The sequence below is a fragment of the Asterias rubens genome, chromosome 19 (genome assembly GCF_902459465.1).
Source record: "Asterias rubens chromosome 19, eAstRub1.3, whole genome shotgun sequence".
NCBI lineage: Eukaryota > Metazoa > Echinodermata > Asteroidea > Forcipulatida > Asteriidae > Asterias > Asterias rubens.
In genome coordinates, this window is record NC_047080.1 from 6,755,694 (window position 1) to 6,772,055 (window position 16,362).

Genomic DNA, 16,362 nt, shown 5'->3' on the forward strand with positions numbered 1-16,362 from the left:
CTGACCTTAATATACTAACAGCCCCGTTCATTTTGCTCACGCCATTTATTTTGCCGTTTCCCCACTCCCTGTCCCACCGTGTGCCCGAGTCCATCTCCCGTCCCACATCTAACCCGCGCCTCCGTCCGTGCCTCCCCGTCCCCGCGATCCCGTGCGATGGCATTGTTCTTTGCTTGCCACTGTTTGCCCATCTCATGTTTTCCAGTTTCGCGCGGGTCCCGCTCTATGGTGGATCTTTCCCAGTCTCGTTTATGCCCCGTTCTAATGTTTTCCGGTTTTGCGCGGGTCCCTCGTATATATACCCATATTCTAATGTTTCCAGTTTTTACGCGGGTTCCGCTTAAAGTGGTTCTTTCCCTGTTTCATGGTTTGATTTTTCCTCGTTCAGTTTAATATTTTCCTGTTCCATATCCCATATCATCATAGGTAGTCCCTTTTAATGTTTTCAATCCCTACCCCAGCCCTGTTCATTTTCACCGTCATTTTGTTTTGCCGTTCCTACTTCCCCGTTCCACAGACGTACCACTTTGTGCCCCTTCTTCATGTACCCTTCCCAAATCTAACTCGTGACTCCTTCCCGTAAACCCGTGCGTTGATTGTTCTTTGCACTGTTTGCCGGCCCACACGTTTTCTTGTTCCGCGCGGGTCCCGCCAGTGGTTCTCCGTTTCGTGTTTTTTCCCTGTTCAGTTTATTATTAAATAATAATTAAACATTTTCCTGTCCCAAGTCATCATTAGTCCCTTTTTCTTTTTCCCCTTTCCGTATTATTTTCCCAGTTCTGTTTAAACATCGATCCTTGTAAAGTAGGTTAAAGGAGAGTCTTTACAGCCCAACAAGGTGGACTAGGCGAAGGTCTGGACCCAATTTATTTTATTGCTCTGCCAACCGCCGAATTCTGCGCTTACGATCACCGTTCTCCGCTTACGTGCAAGCGCAGGAGCCAAAATTCCCCCGTGAAATATGCTTGACGTTAGCACGGAATTTCCTGCTTCCGTAAGCGCCGCCGATTCTTTGCTTACGGTTAGCAGAGCCATGAAAATTGGGCCCTGATGCATTGAGATAGTTCCTTCTACATTTAAACATCATCTCAAAAAACATAACCCAAAACATCGTAAAACAATAAATTAAAGTCCCAAAGTATACTATAAATCCAAATGCGATATTAATATTAAAACATAAGACTCAATTACTGAAATTACCAGCAAAGCTAAAAGTAGTTGCGATAATCGGAACCGTCCATCCTCCTGACGATGCAAGAATAGTAGACCTAAGGGTTCCGAAGATTCAATAGGTTGGGTAAACAAAATAGCGGACAGGTACGTACACAGTGTTTCCAAGGATTCAAACGTTCTAGTTCACAACGGCATTGACGAGCTAGGTGTACAAAAATTAAAAATATAAGAAAACTCGGCAGTTTGGCTCCCTTTACCCCTTCCACGGAATAATGCCTGAGGGTTCTCACTAACCCTCACGTTTGCACCGTAAAACATGGACTCTCTCAAATATAAAAACTTGTTTAACTATTCTATCCATAATCTGAGTATTATACACATATTGACTGGCAATGAGTGACCAGAAAAGTGGCCTATTTCCCTCGGCCTTCGACCTCGGGAAATAGGTCCCTCTTCTGGTCACTCAAAGTCCCTCGGGGAATAGACGTACACTTGTTACTGAATTATGCCAGTCAATATGTGTTTTATAACACAGCCCGGTCTTAAATGTGAAATTAGAACAAAAATCTGTAAAAGAAAGGGCACTAACTCTCAAAGACTAGTGCCCGCTAGGGAACTAGTTCCCGCAAAACACGCGCGCGCGATCACTAGACTATATAACACACCTATTGCTTGTTCTGTATTCTGGTTGGCTGAAACACGGTCACGATGTTTTATACTATCAACGGCTCCCCACTACTCGTTACCAAGTAAGGTTTTATGCTAATAATTATTTTGAGTAATTACCGATAGTGTCCACTGCCTTTAATAATAATAATAATAATTTTACTGCAGTAAATAATTTTTACACGTCTGGAAGTAAAACTAACCCCTAAGATCACGTGATTTCTTAAATCCGTCAAAATGAAATAGTTTGGATAAATCACGTGACCTTAATTGTTTGTTCTTCTCCCATCCAAATTAATGTAACAAGTCAAGTAAATTAATAGTTAGATTCCTTTTTGGCCAATGAAAATGGAGTTTAGTACCAACTAAACAAAGAAAACATTTTGAAATCACATGGTGGTTATAATTTCAACTAACTGTGATAATTTAACATACCGACAGATTGTGTCTGGTAAAAAGTAAGTAACACCCGGTTCAGACAGGCGCTCCAGAATCGCGCCGAACCAAATTCTGAATTAAGTACACGAAAAGTTCGACGTCTGAAACAGTTAGGAGCAACTGGACGCGCTAGAAGTCCGGAGCGACTCTGTTTCAGACGTCGATCTTTTCATGAGCCGAACCTAATGTAAAAGTTGACTAAGTTCGCCTGTGTGAAACCAAAATTTTATTTGGTCGACCCAGAGTCATGACCATTGCCCCACTCTGTCATGAGACAATGCCCTGTCGAACCATGAGCTATTCGGCTACATTGATAACCACGCTGTGATCTACGGCTTTCTCCAATAACACATTGGTACAAATACCACCCATAATATCAAGCTGAGAGATGATGACATTGAGCTCTTTACTGGCCCACGTTACCATCTCTACAGCCATTAGTGAATCAATACCGTAGTTGATCATTGGTTGTTGTAGGTCAATGCTTGCTGGCTCCACGCAGAGGAGTTGACCCATCTTCTGTCTAACACGATCCTCTAGATCTTCCTGGCTGAGGTCACAGTCAGTCTGTGCGACCTGCCGACCCAAGGTAAGGTGACGGAACTTCAGGGAGTCGTTGTGGCAATGTCTTAAGGTAGCATCCCAGTCCTGTGGTTAATAATACCAGATAACAAGCTATTAATGAGAATAAAACATACTGGTACATCAACTTTAAGAGTAATATCTGTTCGGGGATAAAAAAATAATAATAATAGTGGCTTCTTATATAGCGCTCAGGTCCGTCACGAAGTGACGCTCATGGCGCTTCAACGTTATTACCCCTGCCACTGGGCCTTAACATTCCTTAAACCATCTCAGCTCCCTGGGAAGTGTACAGCCTGTGCCGGCCAAATATGTAGCGAACTAAGCTAATCTACTAATCTACATGAACCAACTCTGCCCTCACACCATTTACCCCTGGGTGGAGAGAAGCTTATGGTTAAGTGTCTTGCTCAAGGACAAAAGTGACACGACCGGGATTCGAACACCCACACTCTGTTGAACAGAAAAACCAGAGCTTGAGTTCGGTCCTCTTAAGCCGGCCTCAGGTCGACCTTGCGTCAACAAAAAACAGTCGGCGACTGACTTTCCAGGATTACACAGCGCCTGAGCTAAGACCATCGGGAACTTTTCAGTCGGCGATTATTTACGACCTGAGTGTAGCTGCGATGATTTTAAAACAACCTGAAACAGTCGCCGCTCGAAAAATTAACAGTCGCAAGGGTAGAACAATTTCAACTTGTTCGACGTGATCCCGACGGTCAGGAACCAATCGCCGGCGCACGATTTCTCAGTTGTTGTGATCTGAACATATTTTGTCTACGCGTTGCCGACGGTTTGTCGACCTGATGAGGCCGGCTTTTTTCGCTGGGCCACGACATCCCAACGACACCCCACAATGACCAATAAAGAAATGACCAGGGATCAATGACAGAGAGAAATCTTTAGAAGTAGCGGTCTTCAGTACGATTTGATCCACTTGAGAAACTTCTAATCATATTAATACCTATACCAAGTTTACGATAATGTTTGTAATTTCATATAGGCTTGAAATGTTCACTTAAAATGGCAACGTGCCAAATGCCTTCAAGAAACCAAACTTTTTTGACCAAACAATTTGTCTCACATGCAATTTGTACACAAAAACTACCAGCTATTAGTTGGGTTTTTGGCAAATTATTTCTATATGGGATTTCACGCACTACATGGTGAAGCATCAATATATATTTGATTTGCGGTAACGCCATGAAGACTTTTGTTCTTTAGAGAACAAAATCTACCTGGCAAGTAGACACACACATTCGTGCAAATCAGATATATAAATGTTATTTCATTCTTACCTGGTTTGCAAGACAAAGTACAGCTGGTGAATCCTTTGCTTGAAGAAGCTGACCAACAAACTGAAGCACCTCATCAATGTGTAGCGTCATGTTACCCTTCATCCCGAATGTTTTGACCACATCGGAGTTGCTCTCCAGGTATCCGGCACCCCGAACTGCTCCCAGTTGAAGACTCGTTGCAGGCAGACCTTTAGCCTTCCGCTCTTCGGCCAACTCGTCCAAGTAAACATTAGCAGCTGTGTAGCAGGGTTGAGAAGGATGTCCCCAAACAGCGGTTACAGATGATGTCATCAGGAAGAAATCCAGCGGCAGATTTTCAGTCGAGTTGTGGAGGTGCCGGGCACTGACCGCCTTCGCACCAAGGATGTTATCCATCAGCTCAGGTGTAAGGTCAGATAAAGATTCTTCAGCGATGAAACCAGCGAGGTGGAAGATGCCCCTGACAACTGGAGCGTTGTGGCTTTCCTTGAGTTGCCTAAGGATGGTTTGAACACTACTAGCATCGGCCAAGTCCACGGCGAAATCATACACCTTAACCCCTTTTCGCTTCAGGAATGTGACGGTGCGCCGAGCAGAAGCATTGTGACAACCACGACGGGATACCAGCGCCACATGACGAGCCCCTTTCTTACAAAGCCAACGGGCGAATGCCTGGCCAAGTCCTCCATAACCACCAGTGACAATATATGTAGCATTTACCTTGAACAGCGTGCATGTTGGGACAACTTGGAGGGGCTTGTAGTCTTTTGGAATATCAAAAACCACCTTGCCGATATGACTTGCTTTGGCCATGATGCGGAATGTGTCAGCGAAGTCTGTAATTGAAGTTGTCTCAGTGTGGATTGGTTTGAAAGCCCCCTTATCAAATAGACTCGCCACCTGTATCATCAGCATCTGAGCCTTGTTCTTCTGAAGCATTACTAATCGGTCAATCTGGCATGACAACACAGACTTGTTTTCTAGGAGCAGGGGCAACAGAAGAAGATTCGTCTTCTGAAGTATATCTCTCTTTCCAATTTCGCAGAACCTTCCACCAAAGGAGAGGCACTCTATTCCCTTGAGAAGCAGTCTTCCACTCAATGAGTTAAGAACTACGTCAATTCCGTTACCCTCTGTCCAGCTCATCACATCATCATAAAACCTTTCAGAACGAGAATCTGTCACCATCTCAATGCCAAGTTCCTCTCGAAGGTAGGTTCTCTTCTTCTCACTTCCAGCAGAGCAGATGACTTTTGCTCCAATCATTCGAGCCACTTGAATTGCTGCCAAGCCAACCCCACCACATGCAGAATGAATTAGAACCGTTTCATCCTTTTGAAGATTTGCTCTTTCAACCAGACTGTAATAAGCAGTTGAGAAAATCACACTTATGCCTGCACTTTCAACCCAGTTGAGGTTTGACGGCTTTGGGACCAGTAAATCTTCATCACTGATTGTGTGTGAGGCGAAACAGTGCTTACCAAAGCCAACCACATCATCTCCAATGTGCAGTGAGGTTACCCCAGCGCCTATTTTCACGACCACGCCACTACATTCCAGACCAAAGTTGGACCTCTCATCTTCTTCATCTAACCCTGACAGGAGTCCAAGAGCCATCACTACGTCTTTGAAGTTGAGAGCAGCAGCATTCACTTTAACTATGACTTTACCGGGAGGTGGTTCCATTTCACTCAGATAACTGAAGCCCATATCATCTATTGAGGCGTGCTTACTTGACATGTCAGGGTTTTGTATGAGTTGCCAGTACGTGTCAATAATCCTGTCATGGGCAGGAATTTCAGCTTTAACCAATCTCGGCACGAGGACTTCTCCATTCTTGATGCTTATTTCCCGATCCTTTACATCACATCTCACAATAATCTTGACTAAGATACTTAGGCTTTCTTGTGACTCGTCATCGAGATGAAAAGAAAACATGGGCACATTGCACTGGTTTGTGGCTGCCCTAATAAGTCCAACAGCAACTGCAGTTGACGTCTTGGACCCAGTCGCAACAACGGAAACCTGTGAAAAATTACCCGAGTCTTCATTGACTTCTTGTAAGACGCGGGTGAGTTGTTTAGCTTTCCAGTCAGCCTGATTGAGAATGAAGACGAGGTGAGTACACTCTTTCTTGCCCCCGAGAGCATCATCAAGCTTTCCGTCAGAAGATGCGAAGGTGGTGGTATTTGGCAGTGAGTCTTCGAGTGCTCTCAAGACATTTCCATTACCTGGGAATGTGGAGTCGGAGAGAACAAGCCAGTCAGAGTCAGGTTCTTCTTCGCAACACTCTTCAATTGACTTCTTGCCGATCATGATGCTATGGAAAAACTCATCTGGAGAGGATACAGCAACAACGTCGGTAAAACCACCATTCTTCATCAGGTCAACCCAACCTTGTTGATCCAACCAGCAAACATCGGTACGGAAATCTTGGAAAGCCCAGCATAGCTCCAGAGCTCCAAACAGGAGCTCAGATATATACTTGGTTTTCGTTGCTTCATACACAACCAACCACCCACCCGGACAGAGAAGGTTCCTCATATGGTGGAGTCCGTTGTTCAAGTCAACAGCAGAATGAAGGGTGTCCATGCAAACAACAATATCAACGGAACCAGGAACGAATCCCTGTTGCCCAACATCAGTCTCAATGTCAAGCTGCTGATATTTTACGAATGGGAACTCCTGAAGTTTCCCTTGTGCGTGAGTAAAGAACGAGGCACTCAGGTCGGTGAAGATGTACTCCAATCGTTTATCCATTCCAAGTTGTTTAAGGGGCTCTAGTATGTAGGTGGCTAGGCCACCCATTCGTCCCCCAACCTCCACAACTCTCACAACTCCTTTGCTCTTTGCAGCTTCTTTAACTGCATTCGCGATCATCTTGGCTCCTGCTTTGTAGTAAAGTCTGGTTGTCAGGGAGTCTATGAAGTAGTGCGCGATGTTCTCTGCGGCAAAAAGAATTGAGACTGCAGTTGATGGATCACGAAGGGTGGTCGGGAGATTGTCACCGAAACTGGTCATTATGGTCAACTCTTGTTTGAGCTCTGGGATACGCTGCATGATGTCTTTGATGACAATGGGGATTTCTTCAAATGGTATATTATCAGCTGTATCATCTGCTGCAATTTCCTGAAGTCTCTTAATGTATCGTGGGTTACACTTGCCACGTTCCTCTGCGGGAACCTCACCGAAAGCGTGACGAATGTATGAGACGCAGATTGCCTGCAGCACATGAACTACATCAACATCCTTTGAAATTGGATCTATCTCTTCCGGATAGTTCTCTTGAAGGCAGTTTGGCTCGAAGACGTCATAAGCAGCGGAGGTTGGTGGAAGAGCAGCCTTTTGGGGCTGTAACTTGGTGAGGTAGAGGCAAGATGACAAGGGTACATCTGAGGTAGTACCAACCACGTTCTGGCATTTGCAGCCAACCACCTCCATCAGAACCTTTCCGCTGTTTGTGGCCAATGTAATGTCTCCTATGAGTGACAAGGAATCACACTCAGTGACTTTCACATGGGCAAGAAAAGACTCCGATGCTGGCAGTGACGGAACGTGCATCTTTAGGGATTTGATGGCTACGGGAAGATATAATGTGGATGTGTCTCCAATGGCAGAGATGAGCAGCTGAAAACATCCATCAAGGTGGGTGATCTGAAGTCGCTGTTTGTTAACTGGAGCTGGGTAAAGGTAGCCAAGCGCTTCACCGTCCCCAAAAGCCATTTTCTCGATAACCTGGAACGCTGGACCATACTGCAAGCCAAGAGCAGAAAGCTTTTCGTAAAACACATCTCCAGGTTTATTACCAGTGCAGCGTGAAAGAATGCTTTTCATTGGGATGTGGTCGTTTAGGATCGTAGCATTCGCTGTGATATCGGCCTCGCTGTACATTGTGCCATCTGCTACAATCTGGACCTTGGAACCTTCCATGTTACAACCGAGCTGAAGATTGCCAAATTTACCACCAGTAGCCGTTTTTTCGGGCCACATCAGTAGATTGCAAAACAACACATGTGACAGAGATGGCAACTTATTCTTTGGGAAGGAAGCCTCGATGGCGTACTCTACATAGCCCGCTCCAGGAAACACTAGTCGGTCCTGCACAATATGGTCGGCCAGGAAGGGGTATACCAATAATGATATGTTTCCATTTTGCCCCTTGAAGGTACGATCGTCAAGTCCAAGACGTTTCATGCGCATTGGCTCCGACTCTACCCAAAATGACTGATGCTGCCATGGGTAGGTGGGAATCGATACCCATTCTGCGCAGTCTCCAGTAACATTCTTCCAGTCGATATCAATGCCAGCAATGTAAAGCTCACCCAAAGCCTTTAGGACCATGTAGCGATCATCTTGTCGACGCTGACCCGAAGAGATAGAGGTGATGTTACATTTGATGTTGCCTTGCTTTGCTATCTGATTGACAGATGAGATGAGTGTTGCTGAGGAACCACATTCCAAAAAAAGATCTGCATCGGTGTCTGCCAAAATAGCCTCAACTGCTGGCTGGAACTGCACCGTATTTCTGATGTTGTCCCACCAGTAATCTGTACCAAAGTCTCCTTTGTACAGCTCCCCTGTTACGGTAGAATACAAGGGTAAGGTGCGGCATGCTGCCTTCGTCTCCACCGTTTCTTTCATGGCAGCTCGGAAAGACTTCTCCATTGGATCCATTTCTGGTGTGTGGAAAGCACACTGGACCCGTAATTGCTTGGCCACTGTAGTGTTTTTTTTTGCATACTCAGTGATAAGCTCAGTGTCTCCTGCGATGGTGATGCCAAGCGGGGCATTTAATGCTGCTATGTAAAGCCTGTCAGATTTAGAGCATATGTCTTGTGCGTCTTTCAGGGACAGACGAAGAGCTGCCATGCTTCCAGCCCCCTTGACTTTAGCTTGTTGTGTACTTCGATGATAGATCACTCTTACTGCTTCTTCAATTGTCAAACCACCACATGCGTATGCAGCGGCAACTTCACCAAGGCTGTGACCAACCACCACATCTGGATGGATCCCCCAAAGCTGCCAAAGATGGAGCAAGCCAATCTGGAAGAAGAGGATAGCTGGCTGTGATATCTCCATATCGTTGATAAGCTGATCTGCGTCTATCCTTTCTCCAGTTTTAGTCATGTCATTTAGTCCAATGAAGAACAGCTTGTCGTGAAGAAGGGACCAACCGCTCAATTTTTGGAAGATTTCATCACATTTTTGTACAGTTTCACGGAACATTTTCTCTGTTCTGTAAAGCTGCCGTCCCATGTTGCCCCATTGTTGTCCTTGACCAGGAAAAATCATGCAGATCTGTCTCTTCTTACCGTTAGCACTTCCATATGACATACCTTCTCCAATTCCGGTTTTCACGAAGCTGGTGAGTTGTTTCTGAAACTGTGCTCCGGATTTAGTGATGACAGCTAGGCGATATTCATGATGCTTTCGTCGAGTTGAGAGCCATGAGACAACTTTCAGAGCATCTTTGTCATCCGTGAAACTCTTCCATTTTTCTGCAACACCATTTAGAGCATCTGTTGACTTGGCCGATAAAGGAATCAAGATGCAGTTGCCTTGATCACTGCCGCCGAACTGCCACTGAGCCCGGAAAGATTTTGAGTCACTTTCTGAATCTGGAGCGTCTCGAGTTGGGGGCTCTTGGAAGATCACGTGAGCAACTGCACCAGCCACACCGAAGCTGTTGAGACCGATGATTGTTTGGTGACCATCGGGTAGAGGCTCGAGCTTGGTCTGGAGCTGCAGCTTCAACCCTTCTGTGGCTATATGCGGGTTAACATCAGCACAGTTGATAGTTGGACACAGCATCTTTTTCTCCAACATCAAAGCCACTTTGATGGCTGCTGTGACCCCGGCAGCACACTCGTTGTGACCAAAATTGCTCTTGACGGAGCCTATCCTAAGAGGTGTTTCACGATGCGGAGCAAAGGTTTTGCCGATAGCTTCAGCCTCAATCGGGTCCCCAACCGGTGTTCCAGTCCCGTGGGCCTCGATGCAGTGTACACTTGAGAGAGGGACATCAAAGCGCTCATACGCTTGCTTCATGACCATCATCTGAGCTGGCATAGATGGCATGGTGAGGCTGTTCGAGAATCCATTGGCAGCAATAGCACTACCTCGAATCGATGCGTAGATGTGATCACCGTCATGTATTGCTTGTTGAAGAGGCTTCAAGATCAGAGCCCCGAAACCTTCACTGCGTACGTAGCCTTTCGCTGAGCTGGAGAAGGGACAGCATTGTCCCTTCGGGGGAGAGGACTCCAAGAGCGCTGAAGCCAACCGTAACATCAGGCATGAGGAGATTGTTACAGCCACCGACAACTGCAACGTTACACTCGTTGTTCCAGATGCCGGTACAGGCAAGATGCATCGCTGTCATGGACGAGGCACATGCCGTATCTACGGCGAAACTTGGACCTTTCAAATCAAAGGCATATGACACCCTGTTTGCTGCTACGCTGTGTAAAGAACCTGTCACGGTGTAAGCATCAATAAGAGAAGTCTCTCCAATCGACTGGATCGGGTAGTCCATCGAACCTATGCCAATGTAAACCCCAGTGGACTCACTGACTGTGTCTGGTACGATGCCAGCATCTTCAAATGCTTCATTGACTACCTCGAGTGTATGACGTTGCTGCGGATCCATGTACATCGCTTCTCGTGGAGAGATTTTGAAGAAGGTGTTGTCAAACTTGTCTATGCCATCAATGAACCCACAACGCCTGGTGACCATCTTCCCTTGCTTGGTCTGGTCAGGGTGGTAGAAATTGTCGAGTGACCATCGGTCTGATGGGACCTCAGTAATGGTGTTTCTACCATCATGGATTACCTTCCAGAACTCAACCGGACTTTTAACACCACCGGGCATGCGACATCCTGTTAAATAAAAAATACACATAATTGTATGAACCTTTTGTTTTACAAAAACGTTGAAAAATCGCATTTTTGTTTGTTTGATCTTCTCAGCATGTGCACATGAAATTCCGATGTGTTTATTTTCATTGGGTTTACCCCACTAAATAGGAGAAAACAGAGCGTCTGCCTAATTTATATTGTGTTTAGGGCCTCAAGCATTATGCTCCTATTTGCCAAGAGATTTTCTAGATGGATGCTTGGACGTTTGGAAAATTACACCGGTATAGGGTTGTTTTTATTTGGATGGAGTAACTTGACGGGCTCTGGGACTCTCCATAACTTGTGCAGATGATATTAGTGCCAAAGAGTGAATGAATAATTTCCCTTTTACTACAAAAACTGTTAGACCTCAAGTATTTTTCGTGAATTATTGAATATTATGCATTTTTCCCTCTTTGCTCCGAATTTATTGGTACACCCATAGGTGAAACTAGCACAGCGCCCTCTTACGTTGGCAATCTCCTTTTTTGAATTTACGTTAGAATGGTGTGCACTACGAAGGACACTGCACGAATTACCTATCCCAATAATTGCGACTGGGGGGTGCTTGGACTCCATGTATGCTGTTATAATGTTGATGTGAATCTGGAACCTCTGTCACACAGCAAGAAGATTTAAGTTGAGTTCCAATTTATCCTGTAATTGGGGAAAACAAATTTGTGTTACTCCATATTGGTTTATGGTATGACATCTTTGTATAAATCAACACGCTTATGTCGTTTTAGAAGTCAAGGTGATAGATTTTAAAGACGGTTACCCGAACTCCCGAGTCGTCTGGTTGGCTGCTTGAGACGGGCCCCTTGGCTCGGCGTACAAGGGCCTATGGGAAACATAGAAACTGACAACTATATTTCCCATAGACCCTTTTACATGACGTATAACTGTTTCTATAACTAACAAGATGCTGTCCGCCATCTTGGAATACAAACGAAAGCTGTATACATTTGCAACACGTGTATGGCCGATAAACAATGACGACATTAAAATCATAGAAGGTTATTACTTTTTAGTAACGCATGGAGATTCATTGAGGGACAACATGCTTGAGACAGAAGCTAGCGCAGATGACTCCACCGAAGAAAAAAGAAAAAAACACAAAAAACACACACATAACAACAAGAAAAGAAAACACAAATCAAAAACACATTCAAACAAACAACTAGACATTAGGTGTTTGTGCACAAACCAAAAGCTGTTCCTTGTTGTTTTGCTTCGATTAAGTTCCTCAAAGATTATAGTTGCTCTGATTTAAATTTAGAAGAGTTTGGGATTTCCCACAATACAAGGAGTTTCGAAATCGGTTGTGTAGTTTTTGAGATAAGGTCCCACTTCCTGTTGACCCGTAAGTAAAGGTCAACATGGGGTCACGCTTATCCAAGGCTTGTCTCCAATGCGCAAGGAGTCTATAAATAAAAAAATGAAAACAAGTTTTATAGTAACCTGTATCCCCCAAAAGGGTCCGCTTCATATAGGTTTAAAATATTAAAGTCACCTGGAAATAGATTTTGTTTTCCTTCAAACATTAGAGTATATGTTAATGAACAATAAAATATTTTTTGAGTAATTGTTTGGAACGATTTATATGTTTAAAAAATAGATAAAGTTGTTCAGGGGGTGACTCCGCCTACCTCTTTTGTGACGTCAATCGAGGCAGACTTTGCCTCGATCGAACATTGAACACACGTACGTGCAAGTACATGCAAGTCCTTGTCGTGAGTTTGTGCGTTTCGAAAAAAGGTTTATTTCTTGTATTTTTCCTGCAATGTCGACCACGTGCATTGCTGCTGATGTATTGCTGCTTGAGGCAGCAAAACAACTAAAAATGGGGTCAGTTTGCAGAGTGGTCCGGTCCGACGTCTTTTCCAGCGCTGTGCAGCAAACACTTCGAGCCGCCGTGCTTCAAATTTGTTAATAAAATGGAAACTAAATTTGTTTAACCTTAGTTAACTGTTTATTCATATTCTACTCATCAAAACACATATTTAAGTGACAAAAGCTTTATCTTGACAAAATACCACTTGCAGGTGACTTTAAGCAAGTTAAGAAAATACTGAGCAATTTATTTACAAACGAACCAAGACAATTAATACATATTTAAAGGATTTGGGTACTTGTTGTAGCACAAAACACAATGACCACAGATTTACATAAAACTTGCACCGTTTATATAGAGGGCGCTGCACCGCGGCGACCACCTTTTTGTACAGCCCTCGTTCAATGTTTGTAAAATTCGTCATGTTTTACCGTATCCGTCCTAGTTAATCGTCTTAATTTTGTCATACAAGTCTACATGATGGCACCAGATGTGTGATGGTGTGGTTTTTCGTCGTTTTGATATATCTGTTGAGCAGTATTGGACACATTTGTGCTACACTATCTGACGGAAATATTGCATGTGGGTGGCCATTACAAGAACGCATTGTATATGGACGCAACGAACTGTTAAATCTTCGCGGATCTTCGGCAGGCATTGTCTTGCCCAGCAAAGACATTCCCGAGGACTTACGAAAACGCAAACGGGGTAGGAAAGGTGGAATCCGAACCCGTCTTCGGCGTCGAAGATTCAACCCAGCAACAAAATTGATTAACTGCAAACACAAAATATTGATGGCTGCAGACACAAAATATTGATGGCTTCATCTTTAAACGTATGGATAGGTCCCCTGAATCAGGAAATTTATCGGGCGGAGGTGTGTGTATTTACATGAATCAAAGATGGTGCAACAACATTTGTGTCAAACAAAGCCATTGTTCACCCGATGTTGAGTATAAATTATTACTGTGGGACTTAGACCATTCTACCTTCCGAGAGAGTTTCCCAAGATATTTGTCACCGTTGTATATATCCAGCCAAAAGCAGACAGCGCTACTGCATCTTCTATCCTTGCTCAACATGTTCAAGAACTGGAAAAGAAATCCCACGATGCTGTCAAACTCATTATGGGTGCCTTTAACAAATGTGATTTAAAGCATGTGATGCCTCACTACCACCAGTATGTCAATATTCTTACTAGGAGACATCGAACCCTTGACAAATGTTATGGGAACATACCCGATGCTTACAAACCGTACAGCAGAACACCGCTTGGAAAGTCGGATCATGACTACTCTTGGTTCCAAGACCATTGGTGTTGCGCGGTCACACACAACCAACGTTCCGATCTATGCACGGCAAAAACTGTACACTCTTGTAATTGAACGAACGCTAGCGGGCGCTCTGTTTCTCTGATTTAGATCTCACCAAGGTCTTGGAAGTTTGCAACGACGGGTCTTAACTTTTTTTTTTTTTTTTCGGCAAATCTCCCCCGACTTTCCGGTGGAGCCAATCAGAGGCTGCGTTGCGGTTGGCTCATGAATATTAATCAGTGTTGTGCATGCAGTGCACAATGCATGCAGTAAGTGCGTTGCATGACTTTTGCTATACTCTGCATGTGTGTGTGGGTATACGTTTTTATCGGACTATAATGATATCCAGATCAGTAGGATTTGAAACTTTGCATGGTGGAAATACGATAATGAAAGGTTTGCGGTAACACCACAAACCTTTCTATGTATAATATCCAAATCCAGATACTGCATTGCCATGATGCAGTTTGAAATGCGATCGTGGCGTTATGCTCCCGACGTGCCAGGGCCCAATTTCATGAAGCCTGTATTGGTACAACAATTTGCTTAGCACAAAATAGTATTGCTTAGCAGAAACTGGTTATACCAGCTAATTTTTAATTAAATTTGAAATGTTGTAGACTTGTGGCTTGTGCCCGACTAAATATTTGGATAGTAAAGAAATTGTGTACAGTATTTTCTGCCAAACAGATAACTGGTGGGCCCTGTGTTATTCACAGTGAAAGTTTTTTAATCTTGGGGAAGGAAATCTTGAGGGATTCAAAAGCGTCCTTGTGAGAACGTATTTTGAAACATAAACGTAGCTGCATATCTTGGAACGTAAGCGTAGCTTGACTCGGGCTTGAAAACGTACCTTTTGATATTATAGTGTAACTTGAAGGACCGTAGACCTAAGCGTATCCTGGAACAGATCCGTAGCCGAGTAACTTGGAACGTAACCATATAATATCTTTTGGAATGTAGTCGTAACCATATCTTTTGGAACAACTCATGAGAAATTGCGAATTTTGATTGCTTGTTGAGTGGCGACTACTGCTATTCAACTCACTTGGTTAATCGTGCGGCTAAGACTACGTACTATTAAAGTAGTTGTGATGCTTGGTATTACCACTTCCGTCGCTCATGACTATTCACAAAAACTTTTTACAAAACACAACCAGACGTCAGTGACACAATCTTTCAATCATTTCAGCACGAGTTTTACGTTATTGTGCCTTCGGCAAACAATAATATGTCACGATGCATCTGGGGCATAGGGAGTACTCGCGACTAGTATCGAAGTCGCAGTTATTTGATATAGTCGGGTCATAAATTCCACTAGTTGCCCGATTTAATCAACCTCAAAAATAACTCTTCATTCACAGAATCAAAAAATAATTCTTTATTTGACAAAATTGTGCTTTGAGGGAATTTTGTTTTATCATTATTTTTATTTTAACCTTTTATAAAAAAAAATCTCATAGTTTTAAGCTACTCACACAATAACACTGTCAATATAACAAAATGCGGTATTCCTACGTTTTGACATCATCAAAATTACCTGAAAACTCATAAAAAAAAAAAAATAGGGGGCCATGAAACAAAATGGAGCATATTGGAACGTTGCGATCATAAGAAACAACGGATTCGACACGACCCGACTGACAAACCCACGATGACAAACATGTACTTTTATGTTTGGCTCCCAACCCCTCCCAAGCTCACGGCGAGACGTACCCGCAAGCCGGGAGTTCATAGCGCCCGGGATTACACCTTCAACCCCCATGAGACACGGCATGGACGATACGTGATATTCCCCAAGGCTTTACGTTCCGATTGCTCCACGCCGTGGGGCCTTACAAGCGTCCGTTACACGGACTCTCTGAATGCTAATCTTACGTTCGAAAATAACTCTTCATTCACAGAACTAAAAAATAATTCTTTATTTGACAAAATTATGCTTTGAGGGAATTTTGTTTTATCATTATTTTTATTTCAACCTTTTATAAAAAAAAATCTCATAATTTTAAGCTACTCACACAATAACACTGTCAATATAACAAAATGCGGTATTCCTACGTTTTGACATCATCAAAATTACCTGAAAACTCATAAAAAAAAAAAAAATTAGGGGGCCATGAAACAAAATGGAGCATATTGGAACGTTGCGATCATAAGAAACAACGGATTCATAGCGCCCGGG

The 16,362-nt window shown here is 43.7% G+C and overlaps 1 protein-coding gene across 1 annotated transcript; it reads right to left on the bottom strand.

Moving 5' to 3' along the window:
• Positions 1–1,941: 1,941 nt before the first annotated feature.
• Positions 1,942–15,957, bottom strand: LOC117303329 (phenolphthiocerol synthesis polyketide synthase type I Pks15/1-like). The gene is given in 4 exon segments (XM_033787496.1): positions 1,942–2,925; positions 4,158–10,382; positions 10,384–11,015; positions 15,897–15,957. Coding segments are annotated over 4 exon segments (7,269 nt in total). The 3' UTR covers positions 1,942–2,574.
• Positions 15,958–16,362: the final 405 nt, after the last annotated feature.